Source organism: Scyliorhinus canicula, chromosome 17 (assembly GCF_902713615.1).
Source record: "Scyliorhinus canicula chromosome 17, sScyCan1.1, whole genome shotgun sequence".
In the NCBI taxonomy this organism is placed as follows: domain Eukaryota; kingdom Metazoa; phylum Chordata; class Chondrichthyes; order Carcharhiniformes; family Scyliorhinidae; genus Scyliorhinus; species Scyliorhinus canicula.
In genome coordinates this window covers 101,539,414-101,565,626 of record NC_052162.1, presented here as the reverse complement: position 1 = coordinate 101,565,626, position 26,213 = coordinate 101,539,414, and the positions used below count along the sequence as shown (strand labels likewise).

The following is a 26,213-nucleotide window of genomic DNA, read 5'->3' as shown; positions in this document are numbered from 1 at the left end:
GGCGGGACGGGATTCACGCCATGCCAGTCGCGGGCCGTTGGCAGCAGCCCCCCCCCGGCAATTCTCCAGGCTCCGATGGGCCAACCACCATCCATTTTTGGCCTATCCCGCCGGTGTGGATTGGACATTGTCCCACACGGTGGGACCTGGCAGGTAAGTTGGCTGGTGTGGTCCTCGGGAGTGTGTGGGGGGATCCGACCCGGGGAGGGGGCACAGTGGCCTGGCCCGCGATCGGGACCCATCGACCTGCAGGCACTTCTTCCTTCCGTGCCAGCCCCTGTAGCGCTCCGCCATGGCCGGCGTAGAGAAGACACCCCCCTGCTCATGCGCCAGAATACGCCAGCCAGTCTGCGCATGCGCGGAACCACGCCGGCGGTTCTGCGCATGCGCTAACTCGGGCAGTCCCTTCGGCACCGGCTGGCATGGCGCCAACCCGTCCGGCGACGGCCTAGCCCCCAGAAGTGGGGAGAATTCTGCTACTTCCGGTCGGCCCGATGCCAGTGTGGTTAACGCCGTTTCTGATGCCGGCTTTGGGCCATCGCGCCGATCGCGTAGAATCCTGCCTCTGATGTTTGACATTTAATGGTCACTCAGTCAATTGAGTCATTTTTAACCTTTTTCTTAACTTAAAAAGACTTAGCAGTTCAATTCCCAGGTTGGAAAAACTAGGGCTGTTCCTATTGGAGACGGAGTAGATTGAAGGGAAATTTGGTAGAGGTGGACAAGATTGTGACAAGATTGGATAAGGTGGACAAGGAAAGGGTATTCCCATTGGCTGATGGTACAAGGGTTATAAAGCATAGATTTAAGTTTGTTGACAAGTGATACACAGAGAATGTAAGCTGAAGCTTTATTGAGCTGGAATTCACTGCCCTTGAGGGAGATGGAAGCAGAGGAAATGAGCGTTATCACAAGGAAATTGGATGATTTATTGAAGGAGGTAAATATGTAGGGCTATGGAGGTGGAATAGGACAGAGTGCACTGCAAAGGTCCAGTCAGTCTTCCAGACAGTAATGCCTGTGTGATATTATCTTTTACTCCTGTTAGAGCAGCATCTGCCTCTGATGACACCAGCTCGGAGCTGCAGAGAGTAGCTGCAATGGACCAAGGAGGGCTGTTCTCACAGAATTCATTCCAAGGTCAAGGAGCCCTGTCCAGGTAAATGCAACTGGGGAAACCGATAAGGATGCCAGCAAACAGAGAGACTTTCCTCGCACCATTCCCTCACAATCATCCAGACTCTCTCTCTGCTCCCCCACTGTCACTCTCACTCCGCTCCCCCGCTGTCCCTCTAGTTCCGTTCCCCCGCCATCGTTCTCACTCCGCTCCCCCGCCGTCGCTCTCGCTCCGCTCCCCTACACACTGATTCACTCTGGGGTACAGTTGTTAACTTTCTGACCACTCTGACATCTTAGGATCTTGTCAAACATCCCACCCTCATCGACCACTCAAAAGATTCAATCAAGTTCGTCAAACACAAGTTTCCCTTAAGAAATCCATATTGACTCTTCTCATTCTATGATCGGAGACTGCCATTTCTTCCCTTGCTTCACAAGCTGGGATACATTCATGGAATCATAGAATCCCTACGGTACAGAAGGAAGCCATTCTGCCCACTGAGTCTGCACCGACTCTCTTAAAGAGCATCCTACTCATGTCCATAGCCCCACCTAACCTTGGACACTAAGGGGCAATTTAGCATGCCCAATCCACCTAACCTGCACATCTTTGGACTGTGGGAGGAAACCGGAGCACCCGGAGGAAACCCACGCAGACACGGGGAGAGCATACAAACTCCATATAGTAAGAAGTCTTACAACACGAGGTTGAGACTTCTTACTGTGCTCACCCCAATCCAAGGTCAGCATTTCCACATCAAAACTCCATATAGACAGTCACCCAAGACTGGAATTGAACCCACATCCCTGGTGCTGTGTGGCAGTAGTGCTAACCACTGTGCCGCCATGTCGCCCAGGTCTGGTGATTGATTCACTTTGAAAGATGCTGAATTCCTTCCTCTCTTGTTTATTTAACTATTGGAAAGGTCTAAACCATTGTCTTCAGTGGCCACCATAAACACCATTTCCTCATTACAGCCTGACCCTGACCAGGATTGTACACCTACTTGACCCCGAGGTGAGCTTCTAACCACATATACACCATCGCTATACCGCCACGCAATAATATTGCATGACCTAACCCCCCAAGCTGCTGCTGAGATTCCCACCTTGTTTATTTTACCTCTACTCTTTCTTGTTCTCCCAGCTGAGTTCACTTCATCCTACATAAAATTGAGCTCCTGAAACACCTGCTTCTAACCTTAATAGCACTATATGTTAAACCAGGGGTGGGCAAACTACGGCCCGCGGGCCGCATGCGGCCCGCCAAAGGTCTTTATGCGGCCCACCAAGATCAAGTCATAAAAAATTTTAAAAAAAATTTTTTAATTAAAAAAAAAAAAAAATTTTTTAATGTTTTTTTTATAAGGTTAATGGGGGGGGGCTGTTGGGTTACTGATATAGGGTGGATACATTGACTTGAGTAGGGTGATCATTGCTCGGCACAACATCGAGGGCCGAAGGGCCTGTTCTGTGCTGTACTGTTCTATGTTCTATATGAGGCGCCCAGAATCATAACCGGGTGAAGCGCCATTTTTGAAAAGTAGAGAAAAAGAGGGCTAAAGGCAGGATGCCGCCGGGGGAAGAGCTGAGGTATATGCCGCACGCTAATTGGTTACAACCGGTACTATTAATTAATATACTATGCGGCCCTTTAAAATTGTGAATTTCTGAATGTGGCCCTTGCACGGAAAAGTTTGCCCACCCCTGTGTTAAACCCTGTGTCTCTCTCTCTCTCACTCTGTGTGAATCCTCTCTCTCTCTCACTAGCCCTCACTTTCTATGCTAATATCTCTCTCTCTCGCCCTCTCTCCCTGTGTTAATCCTCCTCTCTTTTGCCCATGCTCCCTATGTTAATCTCTCTCTCACACCCTAGCTCTGAGTTAATCCCTCTCTCTCTCTCTCACTTTCAGTCCCTGTGTTAATCCCTCTCTCTCACCCTCACTCTGTGTTAATTTCTCTTTCGTCCTCCATCTGTGTTAAACCCAACTCTCTGACTCTCTCTCTCACCCTCACTCCATGTTAATCCCTCGCTCTCTCGCCCTCACTCCATGTTAATCCCTCTCTCACCCTCACTGTGTGTTAATCCCTTTCTCTCTCCCTCTCTGCGTTAATCTCTTTCTCTCACTCTGTTACCCTCAATCCTTGTGTTAATCTCTCTCTCTCTCAGAGAAGAACAAAGAAAAGTACAGGAACAGGCCCTCCAAACCTCCGCCGACCATGGTGCCTGTTTAACCTAAAACCCTCTACACCTCTGGGGTCCAATACCCTCTATTCCCATCCTATTCATGTTTTTGTCAAGACTCCCATTAAACGTCACTATCGTACCTGCTTCCACTACTTCCTCCAGCAACGAGTTCCAGGCATCCTCTACTCACTGTGTAAAAACCCTTCCCTCGTGCATCTCCTCTAAACTCTGCCCCTAGCACCTTAAACCTCTGTCCCCAATAATTGACTCTTCCACCCTGGGAAAAAGCTTCTGACTATCCATGCCCCTTATAATTTTGTCGATTTCTATCAGGTAACCCCTCAACCTCTGTCATGCTAGTGAGAAAAAAATGAGTTTATCCAATCACTCCTCAAAGCTAATGCCCTCTATACCAGGTAACATCCTAGTAAACCTCTTCTGTATCCTTTCCAAAGCCTACACATCCTTCTGGTAGTGTGGTGACCAGAATTGAACACTATACTCCAAGTGTGGCCTAACTTAAGGTTCTATAGAACTGCAGCATGACTTTCCAATTTTTATACTCAATGCCCCTGCCAATGAAGGCAAGCATAGTATGCCTTCTTGACTACCCTCTCCATCTTCGTTGCCACTTTCAGTGACCTGTGGACCTGTACACTCAGATCTCTCTGCCTGTCAGTACTCTTAAGGGTTCTACCATTTACTGTATATTTCCCTTCCAAAATGCATTACCTCACTCCATGTTAATCCCTCTCTATCTCCCTTTCCCTCTCTGCGTTAATCTCTCTCTCACTCTGTCACCTTCAATCCTTGTGTTAGTCTCTCTCTCTCCCTCTCAGAGAACAAAGAAAAGTACAGGAACAGGCCCTCCAAACCTCCGCCGACCATGGTGCCTGTGTAACCTAAAATCTTCAACACCTCTGGGGTCCGTATTCCTCTATTCCCATTTTATTCATGCTTTTGTCAAGACGCCCATTAAACGTCACGATCATACCTGCTTCCACCACCTCCTCCAGCAACGAGTTCCAGGCACCCTCTACTCTCTGTGTAAAAAATCTTCCCTCATACATCTCTAAACTCTGCCCCAGCACCTTAAATCTCTGTCCCCAATAATTGACTCTTCCACCCTGGGAAAAAGTTATACCTTCCAAAATGCATTACCTCACATTTATCTGGATTAAACTCCATTTGCCATCTCTCATCTAAATCTCCAACTGATCTGTATCCTCTGACAGTCCTCATCGCTATCCACAATTCCACCAAGCTTTGTGTCATCCGCAAATTTACTAATCTTACGAATCACTCTCATCCTCACTCTATGCTAATCCCTTTCTTTGTCTCTCTCGCTCATCCTTACTCCTGTATGTTAATATCTCTCTCACCTTCGCTCCCATGTATTAATCTCTCTCTTTCACCCTTACTCCTGTGTTAATCTCTCGCTCTCTCTCTGTCACTCTGTCACACTCTCTCTCTCTGTCACTCTCTCGCTCTCTGTCTCTCTCTGTCACTCTCGTTCTCTGTCTCTCTCTCTCTATCACTCTCTCTCTCTGTCACTCTCTCGCTCTCTGTCTCTCTCTGTCACTCTCTCACTCTGTCACTATCACACCTTGTGTGTTAATCTCTCTCTTGCATTATTTTCCTGCACTATGATAATAAGTGAATCAGTGTACAACAGAACATCTAGTTCAAGACTAGTTATTTAATGTTGAATGAACTGTGGGTATTAATGCTGACCAAACTGTGGAGTTTCTAACCATGCCACTAACAGCTCTTGTAATTCTGATCAAGACTGGTTTTGTCCGGTTTCAGTATCCTGTTCCTCTTGTATGACACCGAGCGGTCGGAGGCTTTACACACTTGTAACATACTCTTGTTATATACACTGTTACTGCATAACATTACATCTTGTGCTCTTGTATCACTCTCAGGATAGTTCGCCTGGTGGTTGTCCTGAGGGATTGGGCCCACAAAGGTCTGCGGGAACGGGAGCAGCGACCAGACTCATTCCTGGAACGGTTTCGGGGTCCTGAGCTGCGGCCAGTAGTCAGCAGTGTGAGCAACACCACTGCCCAGGAAGAGGGGCAAAAGAGAAAGAAAAGGTGAGTCATGTGTAAGCTATTCATGTAACATAGCATCGGTGTGGTGAATGTATTCACCATAATATAAGTTGTCTGTATAGTACTGTGGCCTATGGCCAGGGAATGGTAATATAATCTCCTTCCATGTATTATACTGGAACCCTGGTGGGCTCCGCCTCTGGCTTCGCCCCACCCAGGTATATAGACCTGACGCCTGTGGGCTGCGCTCATTATTACAGCAGTCACTGGCAGGCAAGTTCTTGGATAATAAAGCCTATGTTCACTAGTTCTCATCATCTTGTAGTGAACTGATGATACATCAATAGGTCTCCCAGTCAGCCAGATGGTTCTGGGCCTTCTTAGTCAGATGTCCAATGAGTGATAAATGCTCAGTGGCAAATAGTATCTGGGAGTGAGCCATTCAACATCTCTAAGTGAGTGTCTTACATGAATTGTGTCAGTTTATTGGGCTCTTTCTACTCCCATGTCACTGCCCTTCATGCTTTGATTGCATTTCCTTTTCCATGTTGCAGGAAGCACTCTGTGTTTGTGGTGGACCCTGCAGAGAATGTGTATTACTACTGGCTGGCTGTCATCACACTGCCTGTTATCTATAACTGGTGTTTCCTGGTGGGCAGGTAGGCAGGTATCTGTGAAGATGAAATATTTGCACTGTAATAACAGTACTGAATGTAGGTCATTGGATGTGGCACCTTCAGCCACTGGTGAGACAGTTTGTGAAGTGACACACAAAGAATGTCATTGAGAAATTGTCACTGTCTGTGTGGAGTCTGCACGTCCTCCCTGTGTGTGCGTGGGTTTCCTCCGGGTGCTCCGGTTTCCTCCCACAGTCCAAAGATGTGCGGGTTAGGTGGATTGGCCATGCTAAATTGCCCGTAGTGTAAGGTTAATGGGGGGATTGTTGGGTTACGGGTATATGGGTTACGTGGGTTTAAGTAGGGTGATCATTGCTCGGCACAACATCGAGGGCCGAAGGGCCTGTTCTGTGCTGTACTGTTCTATGTTCTATGTTCTATGAAAGGCTGATATTGAGACTATAGAATATCCCCACACTGCATCAAAGTGTTCCGACTCCGTCGCATGTGAAATTAGCAGCATTCTGGCCCAAAATCCCAACTCACCACGCTCATTTCTCAGGCAGTAATTTGGAGACTAGCCTTCCATTCTGAAAGAGAAAAACCAACTTACTTTTATGTACAAGCAAAATATTTCGGATGCTGGAAATCTGAAATCAAACCATAAAATGCTGGATAAATTTAACGGGTCTGGCTGGGTCTGGGGAGACGGAAACAGTCAATGGGTGCTATTTACCAACCTCGTCATAGAATCATAGAATCCCTACAGTGCAGAAGGAGACCATTTGGCCCATTAGGTTTGCACCGACCCTCTGAAAGAGCACCCACCGTAGGCCCTTTCTCCACAGTCACCCAAGGCCGGAATTGAACCTGGGTCTCTGAGGCTGTGAGGCAACAGTGCTAACTACTGCTAACAACTTAGTGTCGAGATGAGGCCGTTGAATCTTGTGAGAGACCTTTCACAAGATTCACGATGCTCAAGTGACTCGTGAGATGTAACTTAACCTCCCAAGACGTCGCTAGATCCAGAGATCTCTCCATCGCTGGGTGAGATTCAGAGCATTTAAATATGCTTGCGCCGGATTCTCTGGGCTCCCGGGAAGAACTAACAACCTCCCCCACAAGGCTAGGACCAGATGCCGTTTAGTACTGGTTCACACAAACATGGTCGAGGCATAACGGCGATCACATCACCTCCATCACCTTCCCGTACCAGCCTCCCCAAACAGGTGCCGGAATGTGGCGACTAGGGGCTTTTCACAGTAACTTCATCTGATGCCTACTTGTAACAATAAGCGATTTTCATTTTTCATTTCATCATCGACGAACAGTAGATGTGTACCATCTACAAGATGCACTGCAGTTCCTTCGACAGCATCTTCCAAACCCACGACCACTATCATCTAGAAGGACAAGAGCAGCAGATACTTGGGAACCCCACCACCTGGAGGTTCCCCTCCAAGTCACTCACCACCCTGACTAGGAAATAAAGAGTTGCTTCTTCACTGTCGCTGGTGCAACTCCTGGAACTCCCTCCCTAACAGCACAGTGGGTGTACCTACACCTCAAAGACTGCAGCGGTTCAAGAAGGCAACTCACCACCACCTACTGAGGGGCAACTAGGGATGGGGAATGAATGCTGATCTAACCAGCGACGCACACATCCTCTAAATGAATTTTTATAAAACATGCATCTCTGATTTCCTGTCTAATGCTATTCCCAATGTTATCACTGCAGTTTGGTGGTCTGTATACCGCCCCAATAAATGTTCTTTGCCCCTTGATGTTTTTTAATTTGGCCCAGGCAGATTCCATATCATCTGTACTGATATATTTCCTCAATATTGTATAAATATCTTCTTTAATCAACAATGCAACTCCACCACCTTTTTCTTTCTGTCTGTCCCTTCCTAAAAACTGATTAGCCCTCAATGTTTAGTTTCCATCCTTGGTCACATTGGAACCATGCCTCCGTAATCCCAATTATATCATATCCCTTAACACCTATCTGCACACTAATTATTCCATTTTATTTTGAATGTCACGTGCGTTCAGGTACAAAACCTTAAGGCTAGTCCTTTTAATGGTCCTTGTCCTGTCCCTACTATTTTTTACAGCGTCATTATCTGATACAGGCCCTTGGTTTCCCTGCTTATCACTTTTGTTAATCTCCTTTCTATCTTTTTCTCTTCACTTGATTCCCCCTGCTCTGAATCCTTACATAGGTTCCCCTACCATATTTGTTTAAACCCCCCCCGCCCCGGCCCTGCCCAGATGTAACCCGTCCAGTTTGTCCAGGTCCACCTCCCCCAGAACCGGTCGCAGTGTGCCATGAATCTGAAACCCTCCCCATCTCTTTAGCGAAGTAGTCATCTGACACAGCCTACCATTTCTACTCTGACTAGCACATGGCATGGTAGCAATCCTGAGATCATTACCTTTGAGGTCCGACTTCTCAACTTTCTTCCTAACTCCCTATATTCTGCTTTCAGGACCCCATTCTTTTTTAACCTATGTCATTGATACTAACATATACCAGAACCACTGGCTGTTGACCCACCTCCTCCAGAATGTCCTGTAACCACTCCTTGAGCCTAGCATCAAGAAGGCAACATACCATCGTGGAGTCCCGTTTGCAGCCACAGAAATATCTATCTATTCCCCTTCCAATCAAATCTCCGATAACTATTGCAGTCTCACACTTTTTACTCTTCTCCTCTGTCTTCATGGTTGGATCTTTGGGACAAAGGATAGACATGACTTCAGACCCCTGTATGAAACCCCAACACACCGGCAGAGTTCATAGAACTGCTGCCATATGCAGCGCCGGCTCTAGGGTTGCTGGCGCCCCGGGCAAGCTGAACTTCGGCGCCCTTGGGGGGGGGGGGGGGGGGGGGGGGGTGGGGGGGGCCGGGGGGGGGGGCGAGGCCGAGGAGGGGGGGGGGCGAGGCCGAGGAGGGGGGGGCGAGGCCGAGGAGGGGGGGGGCAAGGCCGAGGAGGGGGGGGGGCAAGGCCGAGGAGGGGCGGACCCACGGGGGGGGCGGACCCGAGGGGGGGGCGGGGGGGGGGGACCCGAGGGGAGGGCGGACACGCGGGGGGGCGGACCCGAAGGGGGGGCGGACCCGAGGGCGGGGCGGGGGGGCGGACCCGAGGGCGGGGTGGGAGGGGCGGACCCGAGAGGGGGGCGGACACGCGGGGGGCGGACGCGGGGGGCGGACCCGAAGGGGGGGCGGACCCGAGGGCGGGGCGGGGGGGCGGACCCGAGGGGGGGCGGGGGGGACTGAGCGGGGGGGCGGACCGAGCCGGGGGGCCGCCCTGGGGGCGGGCGGCCACCGCGCATGCGCTGGTTGGCACCGGCCCAACTGCGCATGCGCGGGACCCGAGTCTCTGACGCCCCCGAGCACATGGCGCCCCGGGCGACTGCCCGAGTTGCCGGTGCCTTGAGCCAGCCCTGGCCATATGACCACAAGAGCTACCACCGAGCGGGCAAGTAGCTTCCTGAAGATGCGTTTTTGATAGCTTTGGAGAACCCTGTGATAAGCATCTTTCAAAGCTTTCCTGCTGTACACACATGGCCTGGTGGTCCTGAAGAGTACTGCAGTCTGAGGAAAACACTGCATGAGCAGTGTCATCAGACGAGTAAGAGCATGAAGGCACCTCAACAGTTCCCAACCACAGGGCCTGGCTCACAGGAGAGTGGCATTCACGGCAGGGAAATTCTTATCTCTCTGATCAGCACATGCTTCACAGAGGACCTCTCCCAGAAGAGGCTATGCTGACATTTCAGAAGAAATCCTCAACATCTCTCTGAATCCACCAGCACTCTGCACTAAAGCCTTCTGTAAATACAAATACTCCTGAGGCACTCACTTTTACATACCATCTATCAATTTGATTTTACATCTGATCATTGTCAATTGTTGCATAAAAATAAAAGCAAATCATGCTCCCTTGAATGTCGAGACCTTTAGCACTAATTAAATGTTTCTTCAGTCAACAAATTATCACCCAGTGAAACTCCAAGGGGCTAGTCCATATGTTGCTTGCAGTTACCTCTGTGGGTTGCTGTCCCTGCATCTAGAGTTCATGTGGAGATAATTTGCTGCTTTTCTTACTCATGTATAGGATGGCTGTGTCTTGTTTCCTTGGGGTGCCTGAACCCTACCAGGACTTGACGGATCTGGTGCCTCCTGTCATCAGACATCAGATGACCATACATTGTTTGTGTGACAGCCAGAGGGGTAAAGGATCTGCCTTTAATGATTAAAGCACCTTCAGAGGATCCCGCACTGCCTTCAACTTGCCCCTCCTCTTCCCTTTAAGGTCCCTTTTGTATCTGTGTGGTTACTTGGAGAGGTTCAGCTTCTGGCACAGGGAGACATATGGCTGGCCGATTTCACCCATCCAAAACTTCCTAGATGTGATGAGTGAGGCAATGCTGAGGTTTGTTCACACTGCCTGCATCCACTTGTTGCTGTGCTGCATTTGATTCTTCATGAGGATCACTACATTTGGAGGAACTCCTCTCTTTGTGCCTGGGTCTACAGTGCCTCAAGTAACTCTGACGGGTACCCACATGTTTCATTGAGCTGCTGAAACATCTGCTGCTTTGCTGCTAATACTCCAGGCTCGCAATCTTCCTTGAGATCAGCATCACTGACCGTCTCCTCATTTCCTTGAGGGGAAGAGGCTACAGCTGTCACTGCCTCTGCTACCTCATCCTGTGCATCTGAGTAGTGCGCACTATGTGTGTTGCCCATACATGTGTACGCTGGAATAAATGTCTATTGTTTTTAGATGGCACGGGATTTTTGGAGCTCTCCAGTGTAGCAGGATGACACCTACTAGGGTGGCACGGTGGCAGAGCCAGCTTTGACAAAGAGTCATCCAGACTCAAAACGTTAGCTCCCTTCTCTCTCCACAGACCTGCTGAGATTGTCCAGTATTTTCTGTTTTTGTTGCAGGTTAGGACTGTGATAAAATTGTCCCTTTGTGCCCAAGGATGTGCTGGTTAGGTGGGGTTAAGGAAATTGGGTGGGGGAGTGGGCCTGGATGGGGTGCTCCTTCAGAGGGTTGGTGCAGACTCGATAGGCTGAATGGCCACATTCTGTACTCTAGGGATTGAATGGGCGCGATTCTCCGCAAATGTGGCGAGTCGTAAAGGCTGCCGTGAAACTGGCCGTGTTTCACGGCAGCCTCCGCGCCCCCTCCCGGGACCCGATTCTTCCCCCCCGGGCGGGGCTAACAGCGGGGCCCTGTGAACCACGGCATCGCGGCCTTAGAGACCGTCGCTAAGTCCGCGCGCCAAGCGTCACGCCGGCTGACGCGCACGACGATTGGACGGCTCCAACCCGCGCATGCGCGGGGCCGTCATCTCCCTCGGCCGCCCCGCGGACTGATCCTGCGGGGCGGCGGAGGGAGAAAGAGTGCGTCCGTTACGGACGCACTGCCCGCGATCGGTGCCCACCGATCACGGGCCCATGCCCCCCTTGGCACGGCCGTGGTACTGCTGTGCCAATCGGGGCCCTGGATGCCCAGAACGGGCATGTTGCAGCCGTTTTTACGACGGCAGCAAGCAGGTGTGTTTACTGCTGTAAAAACGGCCGTAAAGGCCTGGGAACTCGGCCCATCGGCCTGGGGAGAATCGCTGTTCGCCGTAAAAAACGGCGAGCAGCGATTCGCGTCGTGGGGCGTCCGTGGGGGGGGGGGGGGGGGGGGGGGGGGGGGGGGGGGGGGGGGGGGTGGGGCGGGTGGAGAATAGCGGGAGGGCGTGAAAAATGTCGGGGACGCCCTCCCGCTAGTCTCCGACCCGTCGTGGGCAGCGGAGAATCGCGCCCAATGATTCTACTGCTGCTGTACCTGCTGGAAAGATATTGTTTAAATGAAATGGCGGCAGGGTGGTACAATGGTTTTCACTGCTGCCTCACAGCATCAGGGACCCTAGTTCAATTCTAGCCTTGGGTGAATGTCTGTGTGGAGTTTGCACATTCTCTCCATGTCTGTGTGGGTTCCCTCTGGGTACTCCAGTTTCTTCCTGCAGTCCAAAGATGTGCAGGTTAGGTGAATTGGCCATGATAAATTCCCCCTTAGTGTCCAAAGATGTGTAGGTTAGGTTATGGGGTTACCAGGATAGGACGGGGTGGACAGGGAAGGGGACATGCATAGAGTGCTCATTGGAAGGGCCGTGCAGATCGATGGGCCGAATGGCCTCCTTCTGCACTGTAGTGACTCAATAATTCTATGAAACAGATGCTCCTTCAACTAATTCCTTGGACAGGATTCCACTGTTGGTCAGGAATCCACTGATGTTGAAGGTGCCACGATGATGGAGGGGATGACGGGTATTCATTACTCTCCATGGCCGGAATTCTCCGACACCACGGCGGGTCGGAGAATCGCCGGGGGGTGGGGTGTGTGAATCGTGCCACGCCGCTCCGGCGGCAGACCGCCGATTCTCCGGCTCTGATTCTCATGGGCCCGCGTGATCGCCGCAGCGCCAGTCTGTTGAAAGTGGCCCACTCGCGCCGGTGGTGGCGCGCATGTGCGGACTAGCTGCGGCTGTGGCATGCGGTTTTTGGACGCCGGAGCTGCGGACACCACTCCGGCGCCATACTAGCACCCTTGGAAGGGTGCTATACTTGCCACTCGAGGCCCGTTGATGCCGGTGTGGCTCCCGCCGCTTGTCACGCCGGCATCAGAACTTGGCCGCGGGATTGGAGAATCCCGGCCCATAGCTTTTACACCTGCTTTGTCTTGACCCATCTGATTTTAGACTATAAAACATAGGAGCAAAATTAGGCCACTTGGCCCATGGAGTCTGCTCTGCCGTTCAATAATGGCTGATATTTTACTCATCCCTATTCTTCTGCTTTCTCCCCATAACCCCTGATTCCCTTATTAATCAAGAACCTATCTATCTCTGTCTTAAAGACAATCAGTGAATTGGCCTCCACAGCCATCTGCGGCAGAGTTCCACAGATTCACCACCCTCTGGCTGAAGAAATTCCTCAACTCTGTTTTAAAGGATCGTCCCTTAAGTCTGAGATGGTGTCCTCTGCTTCTAGTTTTTCCTACAAATAGAAACATCCTCTCCATGTCGACTCTATCCAGGCCTCGCAGTATCCTGTAAGTTTCAATCAGGTCCCCCCTCATCCTACTGAACTCCAACAAGTACGGACCCAGATTCTTCAACCATTCCTCATACGACAAGCTGTTCATTCCAGGGTTCATTCTTGTGAACCTCCTCTGGATCCCAGGGCAGCACGGTAGCATTGTGGATAACACAATCGCTTCACAGCTCCAGGGTCCCAGGTTCGATTCTGGCTTGGGTCACTGTCTGTGCGGAGTCTGCACATCCTCCCCGTGTGTGCGTGGGTTTCCTCCGGGTGCTCCGGTTTCCTCCCACAGTCCAAAGATGTGCAGGTTAGGTGGATTGGCCATGATAAATTGCCCTTAGTGTCCAAAAGTGCCCTTAGTGTTGGGTGGGGTTACTGGGTTATGGGGTTACTGGGTAATGGGGATAGGGTGGAGGTGTTAACCTTGGGTAGGGTGCTCTTTCCAGGAGCTGGTGCAGACTCGATGGGCCGAATGGCCTCCTTCTGCACTGTAAATTCTATGTAAGACCCTTTCCAAGGCCAGCACGTCCTTCCTTAGATACGGGGCCCAAAACTGCTCACAATACTCCAAATGGGGTCTGACCAGAGCCTTATGCAGCCTCAGAAGTACATCCCTGGTCTTGTATTAGGGATGGGAACTGTGTCAGGGAACTGGAGCTAGAGCTGGATGAACTGAGGATCATTCGGGAGGCAGAGTCGGTTATAGATAGAAGCTCCAGGGATGTATGTTACTCCTAAGAATGAAGGTAGCTGGGTGACGTTTAAAAGGAGGGGGAAGAAGCAGTCAGTGCAGGGATCCCCTGCGGTTGTTCCCCTCAATAACAGGTATACCGTTTTGGATATTGTTGGTGGGGGATGACCTACCAGAGGTCAGCCACGGTGACCAGGTCTCTGTCACTGAGTCTGTCCCAGTGGCTCAGAAGGGAAATCAAATGAAAATTGCTTATTTTCACAAATAGGCTTCAAATAAAGTTACTGTGAAAAGCCCCCAGTCGCCACATTCCAGCGCCTGTTCGGGGAGGCTGGTACAGGAATTGAACCGTGCTGCTGGCCTGCCTTGGTCTGCTTTCAAAGTCAGTGATTTAGCGCTGCGCTAAACCAGCCAAGGGGGGAGAGCAGGAGATCATTAGTTATTGGAGACTCTATAGTTAGAGGTACAGATAGGCGGTTCTGTGGCAACAATAGAGGCTCACTGTTGGTGTGTTGCCTCCCGGGTGCCAAGGTCCTTGATGTCTCTGATCGTGTGTTCAGGATCCTTAAGTGGGAGGGGGAGCAGCCAAAAGTCGTGGTACACATCGGTACCAACGACAAAGGTAGGAAAAGGGATGGGGAGGTTAAATAGGAATTCAGGGAGCTCGGGTGAAAGCTGAGAGCCAGGGCAGACCGTGTTGTCATCTCGGGTTTCCTGCCAGTGCCACGTGCTGGCGAGGTGAGGAATAGGGAGAGAGTGCAGTTAAACATGTGGCTACAGGGATGGTGTAGGAGGAAGGGTTTCAGTTACTTGGATAATTCAAGCACATTCTGGGAAAGGTGGGACCTGTACAAACAGAATGGGTTACACCTGGACAATAGGAGCACCAATATCCTGCCAGGGAAATTTGCTGCAGCTCTTCGGGGAGGTTTAAACTAATTTGGCAGGGGGATGGGAAACATATTTGTAGTCCAGGAGATCGCATTGCTGAAGTTCAGGAAATTGAGGGTAGTGCAGTACTGAAGAAGGTACCAAGGTCACAAGAGTGGACCTGCAGGCGTGAAGGTGGTTTGAAGTGTGTCTACTTCAATGCGAGGAGCATCAGGAATAAGGTTGGTGAGCTTGAAGCATGGATTGGTACCTGGGACTACGATGTTGTGGCCATTACACAGACGTGGATAGAACAGGGGCAGGAATGGTTGTTGGAGGTTCCGGGGTTTAGATGTTTCAGTAAGATTAGGGAAGGTGGTAAAAGAGCATTGTTAATCAAGGATAGTATAATGGCTGCAGAAAGGCAGTTTGAGGAGGATCTGTCTACCAAGGTAGTGTAGGCTGAAGTTAGAAATAGGAAAGGAGCGGTCACTTTGTTAGGAGTTTTCTATAGGCCCCCAAACATTAACAGAGATGTGGAGGAAAAGATTGCAATGCAGATTTTGGATAGGGGCGGTGTCACAGGGTAGTTGTCATGGGTGACTTTAACTTTCCAAATATTGATTGGAACCACGATAATTTGAATCGTTTGGCTGGGGCTGTTTTTATCACACAATATGTGGATAGACCGACAAGAGGTGGGGCCACATTGGATTTGGTACTGGGTAATGAACCGGGCCAAGTGTTAGATTTGGTTGTGGGAGAGCACTTTGGAGATAGTGACCACAATTCGGTGACTCTCACTATAGCAATGGAGAGGGATAGGAACATACAGCAGGGCAAGGTTTATAACTGGGGGAAGGGTAATTACGATGCGATTAGGCAAGAATTGGGGAGCATAAGATGGAAACAGGAACTGTCAGGGATAGGCCCAATTGAGATGTGGAGCGTGTTCAAGGAGCAAATACTGCCTGTCCTTGATATGTATGCCCCTGTCAGGCAGGGAGGAAATGGTCAAGTGAGGGAACCATGGTTTACAAAAGAGGTTGAATGTCTTGTCAAGAGGAAGAAGGGATGAGAAAACAAGGTTCAGTTAGGGCACTTGAGGGATACAAGATACAAGATAGCTAGGAATGAGCTCAAGAAAGGGCTTAGGAGAGCGAAGAGGGGGCATGAGAAGTCATTGGTGGGTAGGATCAGGGAAAACCCCAAGGCTTTTTACACTTATGTGAGGAATAAAAGAATTACCAAGGTGAAGTTAGGGCCAGTCAAGGTCAGTAGTGGAAACGTGTGCATGGAGACTGAAGATATAGGAGAGGCCCTAAATGAATACTTTTCTGAGTGGACGTTCAGAGACTATTTCATCGGGTGGATGTAGCTGTTACAAAGGGGCATAACTATAAGGTTCATGGTGGAAGATATTAGGAGGGATGTCAGAGGTAGGTTCTTTACTCAGAGAGTGGTTGGGGTGTGGAACGCACTCCCAGCTAAGGTAGCAGAGTCAGAAACTTTAGGAACTTTCAAGCGGTTATTAGATAGGCATATGGAGTGCACTAGAATGATTGGGAGTAGGTTGATTTGATCTTAGTTTCAGACTAGTTCGGCACAACATCGTGGGCTGAAGGGCCTATACTGTGCTGTACAGTTCTATGTTCTATGTATTCTAGCCCTCTTGAAGTCAATGCTAACATTGCATTTGCCTTCGTAACTGGCGACTGAACCTGCACGTTAACCTTAAGAGAATCGTGAACAAGGACTTTCAAGTTCCCTTGTGCTTCTGATTTCCTAAGCATGTCCCCATTTAGAAAATAGTCTATGCCTAAATTCCTCCTTCCAAAGTGCATAACCTCACACTTTTCCACATTGTATTTCACCTGCCGCTTCATTACCCTCTCTCCTAGCTTGTCCAAATACTTCTTCAGCCCCCTTGCTTCCTCAATACTATCTGTCCCTCTACAGATCTTTGTATGATCTGCAAACATAGCAACAGTGCCTTCAGTTCCTTGTTCCAGATCATTAATGTATATTGCGAAACCTTGCGGTCCTAGCACAGACCCCTGAGGTACACCACCAGTCATCGACTGCCATCCTGAAAAAAAACCCTTTATCCCCACTCTCTGCCTTTTGACAGTCAGCCAATCCTCTATCCATGCCAGGATTTAAAAAAAAAATTAGAGGACCCAATTCATTTTTTCCAATTAAGGGGCAATTTAGTATGGCCAATCCACCTACCCTCAACATCTTTGGGTTGTGGGGGTGAAACCCACACAAACACGGGGAGAATGTGCAAACTCCACATGGACAGTGACCCAGAGCCGGGATCGAACCTGGGTCCTCGGCGTTGTGAGGCAGCAATACTACCCACTGCCTGTGCTGTCTTCCATGCCAGGATCTTACCTTTAACATCATGGGCTCTTAACTTATTTAACAATCTCCTATGAGGCACCTTGTCAAAAGCCTTCTGGAAATCTAAGTAAATCACGTCCACTGGTTCTCCTTTGTCTAACTTCCTTGTTATCTCCTCAAAGAACTCTAAAAGATTTGTCAGACATGACCTTCCTTTGACAAAGCCGTTCTGACTCAGTCCTATTTTATCATGCACTTCCAAGTACTCCGTGATCTCATCTTTAATAACAGACTCTAAAGTCTTACCAATGACAGAAGTCACTAACTGGCCTATAATTTCCCATCTTCTGCCTCCCTACCTTCTTAAACAGTGGTGTTATATTAGCTACTTTCCAGTCCTCTGGGACCATTCCTGCCACCAGTGATTCTTGAAAGATCGCCACCAATGCCTCCATAATTTCCTCAGCTATCTCTTTTTGAACCCTGGGGTGTAGTCCATCTGGTCCAGGTGACTTATCCACCTTCAAACCTTTCATTTTCCCCAGAACCTTCTCCTTAATGATGGCCACTCCACTCACCTCTGCCCTGATTCTCCTGGAGCTCTGGCATCCCACTGGTGTCTTCCACCGTGAAGACTAATGCAAAGTCACTATTCACTTCATCTGCCATTTCTTTGTTTCCTATTATTACTTCTCCAGCCACGTTTTTCAGTGGTCCAATGTCTATTTTTGCCTTTTATATGACCTCTTATATATTGAAATCTCTTCCTATCTTCTTTTATATTACTAGCTAGCTTGCACTCATATTTCATCTTCTCTCCCCATATTGCTGTTTTAGTTGTCCTCTGCTCAATTTTAAATGATTCCCAATCCTCTGGCTTCCCATTAATCCTCGCCACATTGTATGCTTTTTTTTTTGCTTTTATGCTGTCCTTGACTTCCCTCGTCAACCATGGATGCCTTGTCCTCCTCTGAGTATGTTTCCTCCTCCTTGGGATGAATTTCTGCTTGCCTCACGAATAACCCCCAAAATCTCCTGCCTTTGCTGTTCCACTGTCTTCCCTGCTAGGCTCCTTTTCCAATCAACTCTGGCCAACTCCTCCCTCATGTCTTTGTAGTTACCCTTATTTAATTGTAATACCGTTACATCTGATTCCAGCTTCTCCCCTCAAACTGCAGGGTAAATTCTAAATTCTATCATATTGTGGTCACTGCTCCCTCAGGGTTCCTTCACCTTAAGATCCCTAATTTGCCTCATTACACATCACCAAATCTTAATGACCTCTTCATTCATAGACAATGCTGCCTAACATTCTGACTGTGTTCCTCCTGCAAGCAGTGACATATGCAGTGTCACTCCTGTCTCCTGAGTGCTGAACACTCTGAGGCAGTGTAAATGTGCAGCCATTCAATCGTGACTGAGCATGGGGTTTGGACGTGTGAGAACATGATGAGGTCTCCCTCCTGATCACGCTGGGCTCTCTGTTTGCATCTTGAAATGCCACTCAAGTTTCGAAATGATAGGAGCTCTCCCTACCCTCGATCCAGCTTCTCGTAAAGACCCCTTGGCTGCATGCGATGTTTGGTGCCTTCAGCCATGCCTTCTTGATGAGGTTTGCTGGCCTCCACCTCCTCTAAAACACTCAGGAAAGTGCTTTTGAACCATGGAATATCTTTTCCTCATGCTGATGCCATCACTCTCCTTTACTGTTGACCCACACCACCTTGCCTCTTTTTTCAGCCTGTCTGACTGCTACACATGTAGAAATGGCAGCAGTCAGCAAGCTGTCAGCACTGGGACCCGCCCTGCAGCCAGACCTTAATTGCTGTTATGTCGTGAATGCCGCCAACCCACAATTCTGCCCTAGATTGAGCCAATCAGCTGATGGTAAAATTCAGGCTAGTGTGTTTTGTCTGTAACCTTTCACCTGAATTGAGGACAGTTTCAAAAAGGTAATTGGCTTGGAGAAAGTGAACGTGGGGGAGAAAAAGAATAAAAGTGGAAGTCAGGGATAGGGTGAAGTCTGAGAAAGATTAAGATAACAGTTTCATGGTGCAAGGCCAGAGGCACTGGTAATGTAAAATTTAAAGAAAATAAAGATATGACTAGAGGTATGAATAACTATTCTGGAAGTCATTAAAAAGAAATGGGAATAAAGACCAAATCAACAAAAAAAAACATGAAACATAGAATCGAATCATAGAATCCCTGCAGTGCAGAAGGAAGCCATTCCTCCCATCGAGTCTGCACCAGCCCTTGGAGGTAGTGCCCGACCCAGGACCACGGCCCCATCCCGTCTCTCCTCCCCCAACCTTCCGCCCACCACCACATAACCTTTTTGGACACTCGGGGGGCAAAGTAGCATGGGCAATCCATCTAACCTGCATATCTTTGGACTTTGTGAGGAAACTGGAGCACCCAGAAGAAACCCGCGCAGACTTGGGGAGAACGTACAATTTCCACAGTCAACCGAGGCCAGAATTGAATTCGGGACCCTGCCGCTGTGAGACAGAAGTGCTAATACTGTGCCATCGTGCCGGCCCTTGGGAAAGAGGTCTAAAATTGATGGATTGGGTCCATAAGATATAAGCAGATTATTGTGGATACTGGAATCAGAACCAAAAACAGAAAATACTGGACAATCTCAGCAGGCCTGACAGCATCTGTGGAGAGGGAAGGGAGCTAGAGAAGGGAGTCTAGATGACTTTGTCAGAGCTGGCGAAGTCATCCAGACTCAAAACGTTGTCTCCCTTCTCTCCCCACAGATGCTGTCAGACCTGCTGAGATTGTCCAGCATTTTCTGTTTTGTTTGAGTCCAGAAGAATGTTTTATGTTGTAAGTTTAGATTGTCATCATCCACACTACTTTGTTTTATCATTCAACTGCACGTAGATTACACATTATGTTCACAGCGTGTGGTTTTGGAGTATGGTTAAAATGTGTTTACTAGCATGTTGCTATGATCAATTTCCATGAAATGCGTGTGATGCATGTTTTTTGCATACGATTCTGGTCATTTATTTGTTTGTGTGCCATTACGATCACTGTTCATTCAACTGTTTGTCTGTGATTATTGTGTTCAACTTGGTTTCTGGTGGTGTTTCTGTGAGTGATTACCATGCAATTAAGTATGTTTGTGATTATTATGTTTTCCTGTTTGCTTCTGTGCGATCATATGTTTAGCAGCATGTTGTTCACATGTATGTTTACCCACATGCTTTTTCCACAGGGCTTGCTTTGACACTCTTCAGATGAAATATCTCACCATTTGGTTGACTATTGACTACATCTCAGATGTCATTTACATTCTCGACATCTTTGTCAGATTCAGAACAGGTTTGTCTCCATGGGTTTCCTCCAACAAACCCATCCCACCCTCGTGCTGTTTCATGGTGTAACACATCTCCATCAACCCTGGCGCTATCACTGTGTAAATTATGAGCATAGATGCTGATTGAAAGGGTGACCTTTAAAATCCCGAGGACGAAAAAGAGACCACTTATTTTACTACATACGTCCATACACACAACTTGAAGGGAACATAGCTTATGTGAAATCTGTTTGTTCAGTGTTACAACCTATTTGCTACATGGACTCACACCTGGATGTCTTAGAGGAAATATTCAAGGAGACTAGGTTGGATGTCGCAGGTACTAAAAAACCAATAAAGAAGAGTAAGATAGATTATGAGAGTAAACTTGCTCAGAATATAAAACGAGATAGTAAATGTTTCTACAAATATATAAAACAAAAACGAATGGCTAAGGTAAATATTGGTCCTTTGGAGGATGAAAAGAGAGATTTAATAGTGGGAGATGAGGAACTGAACAGGTTTTTTGGTTCGTTCCTCAGTGGAAGTCACAAATAACATGCAAGTGACTGATGGAAATGAGGCTATGACAGGTGAGGACCTTGAGACGATTGTTATCACTAAGGAGGTAGTGATGAGCCAGCTAATGGGGCTAATGGTAGACAAATCTCCTGGCTCTGATGGAATGCATCCCAGGATACTAAAAGAGATGGCTAGGGAAATTGCAAATGCACTTGTGATAATTTACCAAAATTCACTAGAATTTGGCACTGGCACTGGAGGGTGTGCAGAGGAGATTCACTAGGTTAACCCCAGAGTTGAGGGGGTTGGATTACGAGGCAAGATTGAGTAGACTGTACTCATTGGAATTTAGAAGGATGCCGGGGGATCTTATAGAAACATATAAAATTATGAAGGGAATAGATAGGATAGGCGGATTGGAAAATAGCAAACATGACACCACTGTTTAAAAAAAGAGGTAGGCAGAAAGTGGGTAATTATAGGCCAGTTAGCTTAACTTTGGTAGTAGGGAAGATGCTGGAATCTATCATCAAGCAAGAAATAGCGAGGAATCTGGATGGAAATTGTCCCATTGGACAGACGCAGCATGGGTTCATAAAGGGCAGGTCGTGCCTAACTAATTTAGTGGAATTTTTTGAGGACATTACCAAAAATGTACGGTAGATAACGGGGGGACAATGGGTGTGGTATATCTGGATTTCCAGAAAGTTTTTGACAAGGTGTCACACAAGGTTGCTACATAAGATAAAGATACATGGCGTTAAGGATAAAGTAGTAGCATGGATAGAGGATTGGTTAATTAATAGGAAGCGAAGAGTGGGGATTAATGAGTGTTTCTCTGGTTGGCAATCAGTAGCTAGCGGTGTCCCTCAGGGATCCGTGTTGGGCCCACAATTGTTCACAATTTACAAAGATGATTCGGAGTTGGGGACCAAGTGCAATGTGTCCAAATTTGCAGACGACATTAAGATGAGTGGTAAAGCAAAGAGTGCAGAGGATACTGGAAGTCTGCAGAGGGATTTGGATAGGTTAAGTGAATGGGCTAGGATCTGGCAGATGGAATACAATGTTGACAAATGTGAGGTTATTAATTTTGGTAGGAATAACAACAAAAGGGATTATTATCTAAATAAAATATTAAAACATGCTGCTGTGCAGAGGGACCTGGGTGTTCTAGTGCATGAGTCTCAAAAAGTTGGTTTATAGGTGCAACAGGTGATTAAGAAGGTGAATGGAGTTTTGTCCTTTATTGCTAGAGGGATGGAGTTTAAGACTAGGGAGGTTATGCTGCAATTGTATAAGGTGTTAGTGAGGCCACACCTGGAGTACTGTGTTCAGTTTTGGTCTCCTCACCTAAGAAAGGACGTACTGGCACTGGAGGGTGTGCAGAGGAGATTCACTAGGTTAACCCCAGAGTTGAGGGGGTTGGATTACAAAGGGAGGTTGAGTAGACTGTACTCATTGGAATTTAGAAGGATGCCGGGGGATCTTATAGAAACATATAAAATTATGAAGGGAATAGATAGGATAGATGCGGGCAGGTTGTTTCCACTGGCGGGTGAAAGCAGAACTAGGGGGCATAGCCTCAAAATAAGGGAAAGTAGATTTAGGACTGAGTTTAGGAGGTACTTCTTCACCCAAAGGGTTGTGAATCTATGGAATTCCCTGCCCAGTGAAGCAGTTGAGGCTCCTTCATTGAATGTTTTAAAGATAAAGATAGATAGTTTTTTGAAGAATAAGGGGTATGGTGTTCAGGCCGGAAAGTGGAGCTGAGTCCACAAAAGATCAGCCGTGATCTCATTGAATGGCAGAGCAGGCTCGAAGGGCCAGATGGCTCCTAGTTCTTATGGTCTTATATCCAACACCAGTTGCAGTCTTAGCCGGTCGAATTTGATCAGGGCTGGATCACTTTACCCCACCAAATATAGGTGCATTTGGAGAGCCACTGTAGCCCCTGAATCACTGGCTGCGATTAACTGACTAAGTACAGACTTTTGTGCCGGCAGTGAGGGTTGGGAGATGGCAGCAGCAAGGAAGAGGGTAGGGAATAGTGAAGGTGAGGGGCAGTGAGGGTGGGGAGATGGCAGCAGCAAGGGTGAGGAGCAGTGAGGGTGGGAGACGGCAGTATCAAGTGTGATGATGGGTAGCAGTGAAGGTGGGCAGATGTCAGCAGTGAGGGTGGGTAGATGGCAGCAGTAAGGAGCAGTGAGGGTGGCGAGATGGCAGCGGCGAGGGTGAGGGTGGGGAGTATGAGAGTGGAGACATGTCGGCGGTGAGGAGCAGTGAGGGTGTGGAGATGGCAACATTGAGAATGAGGGTAGAGGGCATCACCGAGGCGCAGTGGTTAGCATTGCTGCCTCAATGTCCCAGATTCGATCCCGGCTCTGGGTCACTGTCAGTGTGGAATTTGCACATTCTTCCCGTGTTTGCGTGGGTTTTGCACCGACAACCCAAAGATGTGCAGACTAGGTGTACTGGCCACGCCAAATTGCCCCTTAATTGGAAAAAATTAATTGGGTACTCTAAATTTATTTTTTTTAAACGAGAATGAGGGTAGGAAGCAGTGAGAGTGGGGAGATGGCAGCGGCGAGGTGAGGGTAGGGAGCAGAGGGTGGGGAAACGGCAGCATTGAGTGTGAGGGTGGGGAGCAAAGAGGGTGGGGGGGCGACAGCAGCAGCGAGGTGAGGGTAGAGAACAGTGAGGGTGGGGAGACGGCAGCGGCAAGCGTGATGGTGAGGGTGTGGCGATGGCAGCATCGAGTGTGAGGGTAGGGAGATTTTTTTTATTCATTCATGGAATGTTAGCGTCCCGAGCTGAACCAGCATTTGTTGCCCATCACTAATTGGCCTCTTTCTGTGTTGTAATTTTCTCTCATTCTGTCAGTGACAACGAAAAGAAATGAATATTTGTACTGAAACAGGATAGTATATTCAGACTGGTTTAGCAACAGTTAAATCATTAACACTGCCCATTTATTCTTTTGCAGGGTTTCTTGAACAAGGTCTGCTGGTCACAGATTTGAAGAAGTTGCAAGATAATTGTGTCAAGACTCTACAGTTTAAGTTGGACATTATTTCGATCTTACCAACAGACCTGGCTTACTTGGCCTTGGGATTGAATTACCCTGAACTCCGCTTCAATCGCCTCCTCAAATTCTCCCGGATGTTTGAGTTTTGTGATCGGACAGAAACCAGAACAAGCTACCCCAATGTCTTCCGAATTGGCAATCTGCTGCTCTACCTGCTGATTATTATTCACTGGAATGCCTGTCTTTACTATGCTATCTCCAAGACCATTGGGTTTGGCTCTGATAGCTGGGTGTATCCGAACATCTCGGACCCTGCCCATGGTTATCTGGCAAGGGAATATATATATTCCCTCTACTGGTCAACACTCACACTCACTACCATTGGCGAGACACCAGCGCCAGTCCTAGATGTTGAGTTTTTGTTTGTGGTGTTTGATTTTCTGGTGGGAGTTCTCATCTTTGCTACCATTGTGGGTAATGTCGGATCAATGATTTCCAATATGAATGCAGCCCGTACAGAGTTTCAGGCCAAAGTCGATGCCGTCAAACACTACATGCAGTTCCGAAAGGTCAGCAAGGAGGTCGAAGCCCGTGTTATTAAATGGTTTGATTATCTCTGGGCCAATAAAAAGACGGTTGATGAGCATGAAGTACTGAAAAGTCTGCCGGATATCCTGAAGGCAGAAATCGCCATCAATGTCCACCTGGAGACTCTCAAGAAAGTGCGAATCTTTCAAGACTGTGAAGCTGGCCTGTTGGTGGAGTTAGTATTAAAGCTAAGACCTCAAGTCTTCAGTCCTGGAGATTACATCTGTCGCAAGGGAGATATCGGGAAAGAAATGTACATCATTAAGGAAGGGAGGCTGGCAGTGGTGGCTGATGATGGGGTAACGCAGTATGTCATCCTAAGCGCTGGTAGCTGCTTCGGAGAGATCAGTATCTTAAACATTGAGGGGAGTAAGATGGGCAACAGAAGGACAGCAAATATCCGCAGCATAGGATACTCTGATCTCTTCTGTCTGTCGAAAGATGACCTAATGGAAGCCTTGATAGAGTTTCCAGAAGCTAAGAAAGTTCTAGAAGAGCGAGGCAAAGAGATTTTAATAAAAGAAGGATTGCTGGATGAAGGACGTGTGGAAGTGATAATGGGGGAGAAAGACATGGAGGAAAAAGTGGAGAGACTTGAATCAAATCTTGATACCTTACAGACACGATTTGCAAGGTTATTAAATGAGCACAACTCAACTCAACAGAAATTAAAACAGAGACTATCAATCATTGAAAAGAAACTAAAGCAGTTGGATTTTGGCTCAGTATCTGCAAGTTCAGACAGCGTCAATGAAAATCAATGAGTTTGCTGCAGTGCTGACTAAAACAAACTGCTGCCACCCACAAGTCTGCTCAGTTAGTAGCTGAACCAGGAGAGGTTTCATCAAATCTACCATTACATTGTGTAACATTTAGTATATCACCATGACAACACCTTTGGAAGGGATGCGCAATTAATAAAAAGGTATTCACAACTATGACCAACAAAATGGTATTTCTTTCTCTACTGTGTGGTGTTCTGTTTATTCTTGGCTTGTCTCTTTTGAAAATACGATTCCAGGCGAACTGTTCACCTTACACACTGCCCACATCAGCCCATTCTTTAGGTTTAAGGACTGTTAGACAACCCAACCACAACCATTCCTGCTTTCCATTGGTGTCTGTACATAGTTTCCAGCAGAAGACACTGGACAGAAACCCTGGCTGATTACCCCTCTTTCTCTCTCTTTCTCTGCCCCTCGCGCTCTCTAACCCAGTAATTTACAAACTCAGGGTCACGACCAAAGGGTGGGTCAAGGGCAGGTGTCGGAAGGGTCGTAGAGCGATCGATTGCGGCGTTCCCGATTATGGGAGGAAGTGCCCAACTGCCGGGACCTGCTTTTAAAAATGCCAGCTGTCCTGTGCATGCGTGTCCCCTCAGCCGGATGTAGCAGTGCGCAGACCTGGAGCCGAGCAGGGCAGACCGCCTCCTCAGTATGTCAGCGCACTGTTCCAGGAGTAGATTTTTTTTCAAATAGTTTTGTCTTCCCAGAAGCAATGGCAGAGTATTGCGCCCGGTACACTGACATCACGTACTCTGGGCGCGAAATTACTAAGGAGTGCTTCCTCTGTTTTGTAGCTTCCAACAAACAAGCAACAGGATGATGTGAAGAACTGAAGATTAATCTTTTTGTACTAAGGAAGAGAGGACCAGAGACACAAACAGGCCAGGATCTCACTACTCAATCTGCTGGATTGAGCTTCGCAGGAGAGTCCACAGCAGCACAAAGCATTGCTGTGTGTGAGCTCCAGGACCTCTGTT

At 48.2% G+C, this 26,213-nt stretch overlaps 1 protein-coding gene across 1 annotated transcript; it reads left to right on the top strand.

Moving 5' to 3' along the window:
• Positions 1-1,028: 1,028 nt before the first annotated feature.
• Positions 1,029-25,224, top strand: LOC119952101 (cyclic nucleotide-gated olfactory channel-like). Its single transcript, XM_038775652.1, has 5 exons — positions 1,029-1,159; positions 5,236-5,406; positions 5,919-6,023; positions 20,233-20,339; positions 23,822-25,224. Exons 1-5 carry the CDS (start codon positions 1,101-1,103, stop codon positions 25,213-25,215), a joined length of 1,836 nt encoding a protein of 611 aa, XP_038631580.1. The 5' UTR covers positions 1,029-1,100; the 3' UTR covers positions 25,216-25,224.
• The last annotated feature ends 989 nt before the right edge of the window (positions 25,225-26,213 follow it).

What these genes read in the sequence shown, in the direction of transcription:
- LOC119952101 (XM_038775652.1), top strand. Translation starts at nt 1,101, where the DNA reads ATGGACCAAGGAGGGCTGTTCTCACAGAATTCATTCCAAGGTCAAGGA. An exon ending in GGGCAAAAGAGAAAGAAAAG is followed by an intron (nt 5,407 to 5,918) that starts GTGAGTCATGTG and finishes TCCATGTTGCAG; the next exon opens with GAAGCACTCTGTGTTTGTGG. An exon ending in CTTTGTCAGATTCAGAACAG is followed by an intron (nt 20,340 to 23,821) that starts GTTTGTCTCCAT and finishes ATTCTTTTGCAG; the next exon opens with GGTTTCTTGAACAAGGTCTG.